A 15,931-nucleotide genomic window follows, 5' to 3' on the forward strand; every position below is an offset into this window, starting at 1 on the left:
CACCTGAAAACCCACCCGGAAAGGTTAGTCACTGCCTGAAAGGTTATTAGCATCTGCTACAAACAAGCTTAGCGTCACAGTTAGTGTGTTACTTATAACAACCTAATGTTTGCCCAGTTAGCTTGGTATTGACTGGATATTTTTCAAAGGAGAGGTATTTAATATAATGTTTTGGCCTCTACATTCAGATAAAAATAAGCTGTAACGTACTGTATTTTAAAGTTATTCAAGTCTGAATAATTTGTTTATCAAGGCTAATTTGGTACACATTACAAACTAATAAATTTGAGAAGCCTAATTACTATTCTAAATAGATACCCTTGTTCATCTACAGGTTTTCTGAATTCTGTAAAGCAAAAAAAAGTGTCACTCAAATATTTGGGACTTGACTTGGACTTAAGACCAAAGACTTTGAGACTTGACTTGGACTTGCAAAAAAATGACATGTGAGCATCTCTGATACACACACACACACACATAAACACACATACACACACATACATACATACATACATACACACACACACACACACACACACACACACACATAAAGGCTTATGAACACCCATGTAGAACAGGTCTCAAACATGTAGAGAAACACGTTAAAGTTTCTGTAAACCCTACAGGTCTTCTCCTCCACTCCTCCACATAAGCCTGTGTCCCTAACCAATCCCCTAACCCTAATCCTCACACTAACCCGAACATGTCCCTAAACCCAAGCATCTCTCTTCTGGTGTCCAAACCTAACTGTTTCTTTCTCCAACCCCAACACTAACCTTAACCCTAACCCTAACCTCAACCATAACCCTAATCCTAACCTCAACCTTAATCCTAACCCTATTCGTATCCTAACTAACTCCAACTCAAACCCTAACCATCTCCCCCCTGGTCCCCAAACCCTAACCATCTTTTTCTGGATCCCTTAACCTAACTGGTTCCTCCTGTAGCTTAAACCCTGAAATTACAGTGTGCAGGTGCACCAAACCTGAACCATAACCCTAACCTTACCCAACCCTAAACCTGAACCCTAACCTTACCCCACCCTAACCCTAACTCTAACCTTAACCCATCCTAACCTTACCCTAAACTTACCCAACCCCAACCCTAACCTAACTCTAACCTTACCCTAAACTTACCCAACCCTAACCCTAACTCTAACCTCTGAAGAATGTATCCCATATTTTACACTTGGCCCCAAACTCATCTATGAAATATATGTTATATATAACATTAATATAACCTTATTAATAATAAGGTTAGGCCTTAATGAAAATCATACTGACACTGTAATGTTACTTGTCTACACACACACATACACACATAATAACTACATACACAAGTACATACACACACACACACACACACACGCACACACACACACGAGCTTACCTTCTAGTTGTGCTTCTGGGTCTAAAATAGAGAAACAGTGATGAGGAAAACACCAATATTATCATTATTATAACATTTACTAACACAGTAATAATAATGAAGTTATTCATGAAAGTTAAAATTATGCAGGTTATTTTCTATTCATGTAAGCTTATGAAGTGAAGACTGAACATAAGGACATACTGAACATACACATTTAGCTAATGGTAGAAAGGATCCCTGCTACTGAGTCATGTTGTAGCTTACTGGACATTTCAAATGCATACTTATGGAAGCAGAAGTAGAGACATTTCATGAAGATGTTTTTAATAAATCAGACATATCCTGATTGAGCCTTGAAAATGCACTTCAGGACTGGATGGAAATGTATGAAATCTTGATGAAATCTTTGCAGGTTTGCAGCTGTCTATACTGTATCGAGCGAAATAGAAATATAACCAATAGGTTTTCAATTTCTATGCCTGGAACACTAAGATGCCGCACCTGAGACAGTTCCTTAAAAATTATAACTTTTACAAATAGCAAAATCTTGACATCTATTTAGGATCAGACACATTAATGGTGTTCCTTTGGGGTGAAGGATAAATATAGTTGCATTCTGTCCAATTTAGTGGACAACTGATCCTCACGACCCCTAATTCCTAAACCTGACACCAGCTCAGGATCAGAGAGCGAATGACTGAGAGCACGTAACCTAACCCAGCAGAAGACGATTGACCTTAAGGTTGGAATCTTTTCCTCTCCTTAGGTGGTAACTAGGGTAGAGCTGCTCTGGGTAAAAGAAACTTGTCTATCAGTGAATCTCAAAGCCCTGTCACAGACCCTAACCCTAACCTTTATCTGAGTTTAACCCAAACTTAACTTGAATTAAACACCCTGGTCTGGTGTTGCTTGGGTGATGTCTGGTACTTTGAGGTCCTTAGATGTGTTTTGGGGAAATGTAGATTTAAATCGGATTAAATGTTATATTCCTTTTTTTATCACTGCATAGAGTGCAATTCTTACCACTCAAATAGCATGCATATTAAAATGGAAGACTTCAAATGTAAATTTCATGCACACATGTATGAATGAACTCTAGTAACTGAGAGATCACACATCTGCTAAAGGTCCAGACCTATAATTCTATAAGTCAGCAATGTTTAATATATGAAGATTTTATAGAATGTTTCTAAAATCAAGCTTTACTGTTATGTAGATAATCACGTGACATCGTCTGTTGGACCTGAGGTTCTCTGGCAGACAGCTTAAGAACAGATTCTATTCAAACACTCTCTCTCACACACACACACGTGCACACACTCACTCCTATCTCTCTGTACACACACTCCATACACACACTCTTTCTCTCTCTCTCTCTCTCTCTCTCTCTCTGTCTGTACACACACCTTGCACACACACACACACACACACAAACACACACACACACTCTCTCTCTCTCTCTCTGTACACACACATCATACACACACACACTCTCTCTCTCTCTGTACACACACACCTGCACACACACACACACACTCTCTCTCTCTTTGTACACACACACCATGCACACACACACACACACACACTCATTCACACTCTCTCTGTACACACACTATGCACGCACACACACACACACACACACACACACACACACACATACTCTCTCTCTCTCTACACACACACCATACACACACACACTCTCTCTCTCTTTGTACACACACACCTGCACATGCACACACACACACACATACTCACACTCTCTCTGTACACACACTATGCACACACACACACACACACAAACACACACACATACTCTCTCTCTCTACACACACACCATACACACACACACTCTCTCTCTCTTTGTACACACACACCTGCACACACACACACACACACACACAAACACACACACATATACTCTCTCTCTCTCTACACACACACCATACACACACACACTCTCTCTCTCTTTGTACACACACACCTGCACACACACACACACACACTCTGTACACACACACCATGCACACACACACACACATACTCACACTCTCTCTGTACACACACTATGCACACACACACACACACACACACAAACACACACACATACTCTCTCTCTCTACACACACACCATACACACACACACTCTCTCTCTCTTTGTACACACACACCTGCACACACACACACACACACAAACACACACACATACTCTCTCTCTCTCTACACACACACCATACACACACACACTCTCTCTCTCTTTGTACACACACACCTGCACACACACACACACACACACACTCTGTACACACACACCATGCACACACACACACACACACATACTCTCTCTCTCTCTCTCTGTACACACACACCATACACACACACACTCTGTCTTTGTACACACACACCTGCACACACACACACACTCTCTCTGTACACACACACACCATGCGCGCGCACACACACACACACACATACACTCTCTCTCTCTCTCTCTCTCTCTCTCTCTCTCTCTCTGTACACACACACCATGCACAGGTGCAAACTGCACATTTTCAGGATTTGTCCCTTCTCTTCGTTGCTCATAGCTGGTATGGTGTCATGCTGCATGTGCCCTTGTGTCTGTTAAAGATTCAACTCTTCACTTTTTCTTATTCTGTATCTTATATTAACTTATTTGGATTAACATTTAAGAAAAAATGGTCATAACATAATTCAGATACATGAGTCATTGTGCAGTACATAACTTCAGAAATAACAGCCTCTTCTGCAAAATACACAGGCTTTCATACCCGGGTTTACCAATAGAGTTTTGTTAACCCATCTCATAATGCACTCAGATATTTTAAATGCAAGTCTGTCATTTATTCTTGCTAATCACATGCTAATCGCTGCAAGCCCCTGTCCCTGGAGTAGAGAGATCTCACCCTGCCTCTGATCACATACCATTCCAAGTGAAGGCGTCTGCCTGCTTATGTGCTGTGTGTTAGCTTAAGGTCTCTCACTCTATTAGCAAGTTCCTTCTCACTGTATAAGGAAGAGTATGAGTGTGTTCTACTAACTCCCTGGTGTATAAGCTAATGCAGCTTATTCATAGTTAGACCCTATTGGGGTGGGGAGCTCACATAATCTCCTGATCTCAGCGTGACTCCATACCACAGAGTTCTGGCCTCTACAGCATCTCTGGAGAGGTGTAAAAAAAGTGTTGCTTCCTCAGGCTGTACACATGGCTTATATATATATATATATATATATATATATATATATATATATATATATATCAGTGGGGAACCGTCAGGGCCCTCTACGCCCTCTCAGAGGGCCTAAAATATACTTAAAACATTATATATATATAATTATCCAATTTTATCTACTTACAGTTTTACAATCGACATCTAAACAATTACAAAAATATAAGCAAATTAATTATTCACCCGTGTCTATTCAATCTGTGTTGGAAGGTGAGGGGTTAAGTGGAAGCCTGTGAGCCTGTGTCTCCCCCTATCAGGACTGTGATGCCCGCTGTTAGTTTACAGAGGGCCTGGCAATTATAACTCAGCATAATACCAGTTTCAAATGACAGTAAAATTGACCAATCATATCTTCCCTCTTAGTGGGCGGGCTTAACTGTGTGATAATTTCCGCCCACTGTGGCGACGCTAGCTGTCGTTAGCCTACCGCCGCTAGCTAGTTTCGATTCATTCCTTTGATGCCCTCGTGCGCGTTGTTTACATATTCCGCTACCGAGGAACACGGAGCTGTGAACCTTATTTTGTTGGAACCTTATTTTGCTTAAGAAGTTATCTAGTACAAATGTTATTGTTTATTGCGTTTCTAAAGCTATACTGTTGTCTCTGTTTTTTCTTTATTCTTTAATGCAGATTATTAGGAGAGGACGCTGGGGTGGGGGGGTGGGGGGGGTGAAGCGGGCCCAGGTTTAATATATATATATATGGGACTATGGGTATTTCTGATGAAGCTCAAAAGCTCTGAAATAGTGATTAAAAAAATCTTTATTATATTTGTTTCGGATGGCCTACTTATTAGGTTATTTCATTTTATATTTTATGGTATTTGATTTAAAAAATTGTTAATATATAACCCTCTCTATGTAAAGCACTTGTATTGGGAATTTTAATGAGAATTATATTGAAGTATTTTGGAACTAAACTGAAAGTATTAATAAATAAAGTATAAATAAAGATGTAAATTATTGACCAGACTCTGGATGAATGTTATTTAATAATGATGTTAAACACTATATTATATAATAATTGTTAGTAATGTTATATAATAGTTATATAGTAATTGTTTATAATAATGTTATATTATAATGCTACATAGTAGTGTTATATTATACTGTTATAGTAATGGTATATAGGAAGTGTTGTATAATAATGTTGTATAGTATTTTCCTATCAATCTCTCCTGAACTGCACAACACTAAGGAATGTCTGTAAGCCTATTTGAGTTTCTTCATACCACAGTCTTCTTTAGTGGCTGTCATAGACCTCACAGACCTTGGTTCTGATAGCCCTGAGTTCTGATAGACCTGAGTTCTGGTAATCTACAGCACTATTGTCAGCTGCAGCTGTTTGATTGTCACTAAAGACAGCTACAGCTGATTCAAACGGCTACAGCTGATTCAAAATGCAGCTGCTAGAGTTTCACTAGGAGCAAATTAAGTGATCACATCACCCCTGTTCTTAAGTTCATACACTGGTTACCAGTACAATACAGGAGAGACTTTGAGATTGAAGAGACTTAAATTCATTATTAAACTAATTGTAAATTCTTTTTTTATTCCTTTAAAATCTTGTTTTTAATTTAAATTTATTTTATTTGTTGGCAACCATCTTCCATCTTCAACCATCAAAGGTGATGGACCTCGGGTCGTAATAATCTTCTTTCTTCTATTGTGTAAAGCACTTTGAATTGCCAGTGTTTATGAAAGGTGCTATATAATATATAATATAGTTGCCTTGCCTATTTTGCAGAGTCTTTTACTCTGTGGTGGCATTTGGGACTCAGTGGAGTTATGCTGGTCATGCTCTGTGAGGAGACCTCAAGCTGACACTGTTAATGTCCTAGAGTGTTAATGTCCTAGCACTGAGACATAATGATGTAATCTTGACTCCTTCACCTGTTTTAGGCATACTGCAAATCCCTAGGTATGGGCTTAGGGTTACCCAAACCCATACTGCAAATCCCTAGAGGATCCTACAGCTCCAGATTAAAAACTTGGTTAACAAGGCCCATACATTGTTTTATATATTTGATAATGCATTAAGTGCTTTACAGAAAAATATGGAATCACCTTAAAATGTTGAAATCTAAAACCTCAGTTTTATTATTGTTATTATTATGTTTATTATTATAAAACAGCAAATATCTGTTTGTGACTGTTTTACTGAGTGTTAAAGGAGATAAATGTTTCCTGTGTGGGTGTGGTACATAATATCTACCAGGAGGATGATGTCATCATAAACACACTATTTTCAGCTACGCATCTCCAACCAGACTCAAATGACACCTGATAAGTAACATGTGCAGAAACAGTTATGTGTGTGTGTGTGTGTGTGTGTGTGTGTGTGTGTGTGTGTGTGTGTGTGTGTGTGTGTGTGTGTGTGTGTGTGTGTGTGTAAATCACTGGGTATATTCTGATAGGCTGGTGAGAAGATAAACTGCTACAGAAGTGTGAGCATCATGGCATTTGTATGATATATTATATGTCTGGATGGATGGTAGAACCTCCTAAGATGGAAGAGGTAATGTAGAAATTTGGAACAGAGGAGATTTGGTCACACTTCTGTAATAGCCCACCATGAAGGTCATGGGGGAGCAGATCGTGTGTTCATATAAAGGGTAGAGGTCATGGTGGGGGGGGTTATAATCCAGTAGGATCAATAGGAGGCAAAAGATATTAGTAATATATATAACAATAGGCCCTATGTGTAATCTGGGATGGTCAATAGGGAGGAAGAGAGATTAGTAATATTTACATTTACATCCACATTAATATTTTGAATATTATATATATATATATATATATATATATATATATATATATATATATATATATATATATATATATATATATAATCACACACACAAAAACACACATACACACACTCTCATGCGTAGGTAAGTGTTGGGGGGGGGGGGGGGGGGGGGGGTCTCAAGATGAGTGTTAGAGTAGTTTCTACCTGCTGTCCAACGGTGTTAGAGTAGTTTCTACCTAAAGCCCAGTCGTGTTAGCTTAGTGCATCTTTGCTAACACCCTGAACAGCAGTACACAGTTGGAATTAAGATAAAATAGTAGCTGGGACGTTTGAGTAATTGAGTAGCAAAGAAGCTAAGGTTAGGGTTAGGGTAATTATATATATAAGTTAGGGTAATTATATATATAAGTTAGGGTAATTATATTACAGGTTAGGGTAATTATTTTACAGGCTTGGGTTATTATATTAAGGTAAAACCAGCCACTGCCTTTATAAAATATTTCTACAAAAGAACTTTTCAAATAGCATTTCAATAATCGGTTCAATCGGCCAGAGACCAGCAGTAGTGAACTCACCTGATTAAATAAATCTAACATTTATTCCTTGGTATTATACATGTATCTAAATCCAGTGACTCATGTGTCTAGCAGTATTGACTCCCGTATCGAACATTACTGTAGTTCAATGGTAATAGGTATCTAACCTATTATTACTAGCTAGGATTAATTCTTGTAGTAGATGACAAAGCACTTTTGTGTTTATTTGTCCAGTCTCTGGTATCTCTAGTATGTAGTGTATCTAGTATGTATAGTCTGTAACATGTAAATTCACTAGAATATGTAGTGTGTAGTATGCAAGGTTTAGTGTGGGCTTATATCCCTGTGCCAGAGGTTTGGAGGTCAGTGGGGGCTCAGCACTGTTAGAGCATTTTCAGACACATATGCACTAAAGACGGAAGAGTTTACAGAGTAGTATGACCCCCCCCCCCCCCCCCCCCCAGGCTCATGTTACTCTGAGCAGTAACTTAGAATGTTAGAGGTGGTCAAGGGGCAGATGAGAGTAAGGGTTGTATTTTAAACCTTCTCCTGCCCTGTACACACCCTTGTGGTAAATCAAACATTTTAGTGCTGCTTTGTCACATAAACATCTCGTAGGTTTGAGAACTGCAGAAACAGAAAAGAAAAAAAAAAGAAATAATCTTTTAATATTAAAATTTGAAATTCCCAATAAACAAAGGTATTAAATTTATAATTCTTAGAAATACTAACTGCAGTGTTGATAAGTGAGTTTATCTCAGTGTTGTTTTTGTGGTGGGTGAGTGTGCCTCCTTATTAATTTAATATCAACTAATCAGTAATGATCAATCTGAACTAGCACGTATCATGGGGTGTACCACGTCTGGAGGTAGGACTAAAGTAGAATGGACAAAATTATCTCATTCAGCAGCATAGGTCTCATTGTCATAGGTCTCATTGTCAAATCTTTATTGTATGCATCATGCATGTGAGTTAATGAGGAAATGTGTGTGTGTTTCAGAGGAAGCGAGACAGAAGTAGAGATAAGAGATAGAAGGAGAGAGACTATTCTATGAAAACTGGCAAGTTAACCACCTGTCTTGCACTTCATCACCCTGTTTTACGATCTGAATGCCTTTACCTTTCCTGTTTCTCGGTCCTCTTTTGCCCCCTTCTCCTCCCCTCTTCTCTCCTCTCCTCCCCTCCCTTCTTTTTTCTCTTTGGACCTCATGTGTGTGTGTGTATGTATACACATATGTATCACGTGTGCGTATCTCATTTGTGTATACTATATGTATGTAGTTTAATCTTACAAGTGTAATCTTGTGTAATGTACTTTTAACATGCTTCACCTTTGATAATGGCCATTTCATAACCACTTCCTAATCCCACCTTTCCACACACACACATACACCCCCATAGTGTGTGTTTAAAGACCTCTTCCCAGGCATATGCATGAGTCTCACAAAAACAACTTGGAAGAAGCTGCAAGTTCTGCAGCTAAAAAAAATGTAAATTCTGACTGATTTGCCAAAGCTGCTCAACATATTATTACAAATGTTCTTCGTTTATATCATCACTGATACTGATACAGACCTGCTAATAATATAAGCAGCAACAACAACAAAACTAATAATATTAACATTAACAGGAACTATAGTAATATTGGGTAAAGTGCAGATACCTTTCTTTGTGGGCTCAGGCATCCTGCTGGCTGATTCTCGCGTGTCTTCACTCGACTGATGGTTTCTGCCTCTCCTGCCTTTTATTTCTCACTCTCTCTGTCATTCCAGAGACATACAGGGAAGCCTGGTGGGGCGTGACACCCGAAACCCCTCATGAAGTCCAAGAAGAATATTTTGGAACAGAGAGAGTGAGAGCGAGGGAGAGAGAGGGAGTAAGGGAGGTGTGGAAAGCAAGAGAGAAGGAGAGGGAGAGAAAGAGAGGGACAGAAGTGGGTTCTACTGGGATGGCAGGAAGGCGTTAGTGGTCTCGGAGTTTTACACAAGATTATTTACCATCTCTCCATGTTCTGACAGCTTTCTCTCTAACTCTCTCTCACCATTTCTGCTTTTTCCTCCATGCTGTCTGAGGTGTAAAATAAAACCTCTATCATCTTTACACTCTCAGGAAAACTGCCACATCATTCTGGGTTGTTTGTCCTTCATGTCCTTTAGTACAGAGCAGCCAGGCCTGTCCCTCCATGTCCCTGTGCTTGTTTGAATGATGTTTCTCACACCTACTGGAGATTCTGTCTGGTTCTTAGCTGAGTATATACCTTTGGCCTCTTGTACATCCTGAGTCTTGCGTTATCTCTCTGGCTCAGAGCTTTCTGAGCTTCCAGAGCCAGGACCTCCATCCCAGATATCTGACTGGATGTTGTCCAGGAAAGGGAACCTCTCAGCGTACACACTGTAGATCATGTCACCACACTCGCAGTCACAGAGGATTTACAGCTATGGCTGCATTGAATTCTGTGGAAAATCTTTTAGTGCCAAAGCTCTTGCCAAATTTCCTCAGTGTTCTGGGGTCAGACAGCTTAGTGACCCTTGACCAATTCAAAGCAGTGGCTCATGTCATTTATATGGCATTTATATGTCATTCAGAGCATTAACAATGGCTTATGGCATTTATATGGCATGTATATGTAATTCAGAGCATTAACAATAGCTTATGGGATTTATATGGCATTTATATATCATTTAGATGTAATTCAGCTGTCACCATGGGGAGGCCGGGTCACCGCCAGAGGGCGCATGTCCCCCGAGCACCAAACCACTCCCCCGGTCCCAATCACTATTATTATGTTGTGCACCCTTTTTAAACCCACAGGTCGTTCGGTCCAGTGCTGCACATTGCCCCGTTGGAAGTTCAACGTTGGACCTCCTTTTCCTGCTTGTACTAATGGTTCTCGGACACTTTGTTGTTTTGCTGCACTGCAGTTATTTCAGTTTGCTGTTATTTAGTGTTCTTTTTTCATGAAGAATAAAGACCATTCTATGCAACCCTCGCCTCCCGCGTCACAGAATGTGCAGCCTGGTGTGGCCAAAAGGCGAGGAGCCCTCTCCTTTGGAGATCCTTGCTCATCAAGGGAGGGCTCCTAGTAAGCAGCAGCAGGAACTTCAGGATCTCCTAGCACTTCTAGCTACCTTAACCACTTGTTTTTTTATTTTATTTAATTTATTATTTTTTTATTTGTATAGCGCTCACAACTCAAGTTGTCGCAAAGCAGCTTTACAGGATTGTGTGCAAAGTTTGTCTGTACAGGCGACGGCAGTGAGGACCACGCCAGCCAGAGCTCCCATCGCCCCTCCCGAGCCGTATGGAGGGGATCGGTACAAGGGGTTTTTAGTACAATGCCAGCTGTACTTTACCAACCAGTCGCAGCTTGGGGACTCAGAGAAAGTCATGTTTTTGATATCGCGCCTAACCGGCAAATAGTTGGACTGGGGCACAGCCCAGCTTACTGGTAATGTGCCTTTTATGAATAATTATGACACTTTTGTTCAAGAATTCAAGACCGGGAGAGCCTGTGGACAAAGCCTGCTGCAGCAAAGTCAGGGCGTCCGTAGCACAGCAGATCACGCCCTTGAATCCCGCACTCTGGCCACAGGGTGGAATGACACCGCATTAACGGACATGTTTCTGGCAGGACCGAGGCCCAAGCTAAGGGCCGAGCTATCCTGTCGTCTGAAGGATCTGGACTTTAACCACGCAGTGCACCTAACCATAACTTTTGATAGGCTACTTCAGGAGAGGAGAGGAAGTGCTTTGCCATCCATCACCCCGCAGGTTCCCATGTCAGTGCCACCCCGTGAGATGCCCCCAGAAGAACCAATGAAGAGGGGCGAGACTGCTCCCCCCAGGAGGAACACCAACTCCAGGAGGGGACGCGCTCGGGTGAGTAAATCCTTAATGGGCAATTTATTGACATGGGAGGTTATAGTGTCTCACGGGGCGATGCCTTTGGATCTCTTTGCGCTAGTGGACTCAGGAGCCTCGGGGAACATAATGCGGAGAAGCGTGGCTGACCGGCTAGGCATACCCCTGAGAAGACTGGAGGAACCCCGACGCGTGCAGGCACTGGACGGATGGCCTGTGGGCAGAGGATTTATTTATTTTCGCACTGCACCCATCACACTTTATGTTCAAGGTCGACAGGAGCAGATCAGTTTCTACATCCTCCCCTTTGCTCGTCACTCAGTTACATTTGGTCTCCCCTGGTTAAAACTGCACAACCCGGTGATAGATTGTTAAATTGCTTGTTAAAATGGGTCGCACCTCTCTGTGGCACTCGGTCCTTCCCCTGTGTGTTTGCGCAATCCACAAGCATTGAGAGCTCGAACATCAGGGCTAATCAGGATATCCCCGCTCCATAACACGACCTGGTGTAGGTGCTGTATTATCGCAGCGTCCAAAGAAAAACAGCTCACTAAGTCCGATAGCCTTCTATTCCAAGAAGCTAACCGCAGCAGAGCACAATTACAGTGTGGGGGACCGTGAGCTGTTGGCTATGAGTAAGGCTTTCGGCAAGTGGCATCATTGGCTCGAGGGAGCCTAATGGGCAGCAAGGAGTCTACCCGTGATAAGCCGGTGTTAACCTGAGTGTTTTTTAGGAGCTGTGGAATGGGAATTCGACAGAGCGATTGCTGCAGCGAATCCTCATCCGAGTTGTCGCAGGTACATACCCCCCGCACAGCGCATTGCCCTTATTAACTGGGCACACACATCGGTGGGAACAGGACATCCCAGGGCTTCCAAGACGGCTCAGTTGCTGGGAGCCAGATATTGGTGGCCCGAATTACACCATGACGTGTTGAAACACGTAGCCTCCTGCGCTGTGTGCGCGCTATGTAAAGTGCCACGCACTCCTCCAGCGGGCAAGCTCCATTCTCTCCCTGTGCCCCAAGCTGCCATGGACACACATTGCTCTCAACTTCATTACAGATCTCCCCCCTTTGGAGGGTAATACTATCATATTAGTGGTCATAGACAAGTTTTCTAAGATGGCTTTTAGAGGCCCCATCCTATCATGTGGGAGACATGGTGTGGGTGTCCACCGAGGATGGACGCCTGGGCAGAAGAGGTAAACTGAGGGAGAGGTACGCGGGCCCATAAATCATTCTCAGACGCATTAACCCTGTGACTTACAAGATCAGCCTGCCCGAAGACAGGCACGCTTCCCACGCATTTCATGTGTCCACCTTGAAGCCGTTCAAAGGGAGTCCCCTGGAGGACACGGTGACCACAGCTCCGCCTTCCCCGTTGCAGCTGTCTGATGGTCCTGCCTACCTCATGGAGCGGCTGCTGGACTCAAAGGCGCAGAAGAAGGAGGATACAGTACATGGTGTACTGGGTTGGCTACAGTCACGAGGAGAATTCATGGATTCCAGCCTCCCAGGTGCTGGGCCCCTCTCTCCTCACCGACTTTCACAGGGATCATCCGCATCGTACAGCGCCGAGGCAACCGGGGAGGCCCGTGCTAGTTGGCCAGAGAAGCTCTTGGGGGGGGACTCTGTCACGGTGGGGAGGCCAGGTCCCCGCCAGAGGGCATTTCATGTATAACGTGCGCATGTAACGGAGTTTAAAATGTGCCTAGCGATTTATGAATTAATTCAGCCAAAACTACAAGGTGTTAGTCCGTCAAATCTAATTGTTTCCCTTTTTCTTTCTAACATTTATTTTCATTGTTCATTACAAGTTTTATATTTCTGTTATACAATAACAACATCCTGCGAGTCAGCTACGTAACTGCTTTCGCATCATTTGTTCTTCTGGCTTTCCGTATTCTGGCAGAATTTTAGAACATCGCCAGAGGTGAGTCGTGAAATTGAGCGCCAGAAATTATTTCACCATTTCAAGTCAGATAATAATTTAATAACTTATAGGTTTAATACATGCTCTTCTTTAACATTAGTAGCATCGAACCAATATGAGATTTTTCTGTGTAGCGAAGTGTTTTGGTTGTTTAAAACCTTCGAGACTTTACCACGCTATGCTAGCAGACTCTGCCATTGAAATCACTCACTAGACATAAATGTTTTTATTGCCAGAGAAAGGGTACGAAAGCCGCATCTGAAAAAGTTACTACTGATTGTGTGCAGGAATAAAGACCGACTGCCCAGGAAGAGAGTTGTCTCTGTGTCCTTCCTCTAACACACACACACTTCGTCGCGCTGGTACTGCGCATCCATTATGCTGGCGTAATACGTCTGTCACACGCAAACCAAAATCCCGACACGATCCGAATTAAGGATGTAATGATCAGCAGTCAACTGGTACAAAGACAAGACATATATAGACAAACAAATGACCATCAGGTGAGGCGGATCATAGGCTCCACCCGCCTGAGGGACGAAACACAATGCAACAATAAAAAGACAACTGCCGCTGTAAAAGGGGCGACTAGTAGGGAGCCCGCCGTACCGTAACAGTAACCCCACCAAGCCGCACTCCCCTCCAACAGCTGTGCGGCCCACAATGGTAGCACACGAAGGGGCAGGAAGGTGGGGACAAGGCAGGGACACAACCCCCTGCAGTCTTGAAGCTGAAACACAAAACACAGACATTAGCTCACCTCCCTGGGCCGTCAACAAGACAGAAACCCCAGGCGGTCACAGGGCCCTCATGCCCTAACCGGCATTCGGCCACTGAGCCCCACAAAAGTGTGTGGACGTGAAGCAATGGCTCCCCACTCATCTGTTGTGTATGTGTGTGCCGGTTGCCTACCTGGGGCGTGGCTACACCTCCGGCTAACTGCTCCCAGCTACCTTACCTCTGAGAGCTGCCTTCCGCCAGTGTTCACCCCAGTCTCCTGTGGAGTCAGCCCCCCCTGGGGCCGCTCATAGCAAGGTGGACACCTCCACCCAACCCCGGAGCACCAGAGACCAGGGCCCTGGGCACCCCATCAGGCCTGGGAAATCTGCCACAGGAACACCCTAGTTACCCCAAGCCCGAAGGGGAGGACCTCCGTCAGGAGACCCCATGCTGGCCGGGAGAGCCACCTCTCGCCTCCAGGAACCTGCACATAACAGTACTTAACACACCAACACAAAATACAAACGCGCACTTACCCTGATCCCCCTACCACAGGTGAGGGGTCTCCATCTCAGCAGGAAACATCCTGCCCCCTCACAGCTCACCCCAGGCCTCTCTATTTAGCCTGGGGGCTCCAAGGCAGGCCCCTCATGCAGTGAGACACAATGCAACAATAAGACAACTGCCACTGTATACAGGGGTGACCAGGGGCCCGCTGTACCGTGACAATTTGGACACGCACTTTAATTTATTATTTTAATACATTTCAATTGAAGGTGCCAAGTTAAGGAAATCAACATTTACTGGAAAAAGATAAATGGAACACTTTCAACATTCAAAACATTATTACCTAACAAAATACTGTTGACTGCTTGCTAGCGTAGTTTGCGTGCTTCGTAGCAAAGTGATGGCTGATATTGTTATTCTTTGAAAACTGCAATCGTTTATTGGCATATCAGACATACAGCCATTGATCGGACATCAGTGAAAAAATATTTTGTTGTCCACTCCTTACTAAACACTCGGCACTCTGTGTCCACTTTTCTTTTCTTTGGTCCGCTCATTTTTACCGAAAGGGCAAAAACGGCAGTGGGAAAGTTACACTCCAACAGAGGTCAATGTGCCTGGACTAGTGGGAAAATTAGGGTATTGCAGGGGAAAGGGTGAAAAGGGGAAATGAATAAGGTTTTTACTATAACTTGGACAAGTTCGGTGGGCCGGATTAAAAAGCTTAACGGGCTGTATATGGCCCATGGGTCGTAGTTTACCCATGTGTGGTCTAAGGTGTACCACTGTTGCGAGAGGATATGGGTAAGGAGCAGTGTTAGGAACGTTACTTTAAAAAAGTAATTAGTTATAGTTACTCACTACTTGTTCAAAAAAGTAGGGCCGTCAACAAGACGATAACCATGCCCCGGTCGGTCACAGGGCCCTCGCGCCCTAACCGGCCTTAGGCCGCTTAAGCCCCACCGCTGAGTGCGGACCGGGAGCACATGGCCCAACGAACGTCAC

The 15,931-nt window shown here is 43.0% G+C and overlaps 1 protein-coding gene across 3 annotated transcripts in view; it reads right to left on the reverse strand.

The window, feature by feature from the left end:
- The window catches only part of mybpc2b (myosin binding protein Cb), a 44,563-nt gene extending 34,878 nt beyond the window's left edge, over positions 1–9,685 (reverse strand). For 2 of the 3 annotated variants that reach the window (XM_076986746.1, XM_076986744.1), the window contains exons 1-2: positions 9,567–9,664; positions 1,390–1,410 (exon numbers count right to left, since the gene is read on the reverse strand). In XM_076986746.1, coding sequence (XP_076842861.1) covers positions 1,390–1,410; positions 9,567–9,588 — 43 coding nt within the window. In that variant the 5' untranslated portion in view covers positions 9,589–9,664. Of the gene's footprint in view, positions 1–1,389; positions 1,411–9,566 lie in introns of all 3 variants that reach the window. The other variant, XM_076986745.1, reaches the window with a different exon arrangement.
- Positions 9,686–15,931: the final 6,246 nt, after the last annotated feature.

The sequence above is a fragment of the Brachyhypopomus gauderio genome, unplaced genomic scaffold (assembly GCF_052324685.1).
Source record: "Brachyhypopomus gauderio isolate BG-103 unplaced genomic scaffold, BGAUD_0.2 sc49, whole genome shotgun sequence".
Taxonomy (NCBI): Eukaryota; Metazoa; Chordata; class Actinopteri; order Gymnotiformes; family Hypopomidae; genus Brachyhypopomus; species Brachyhypopomus gauderio.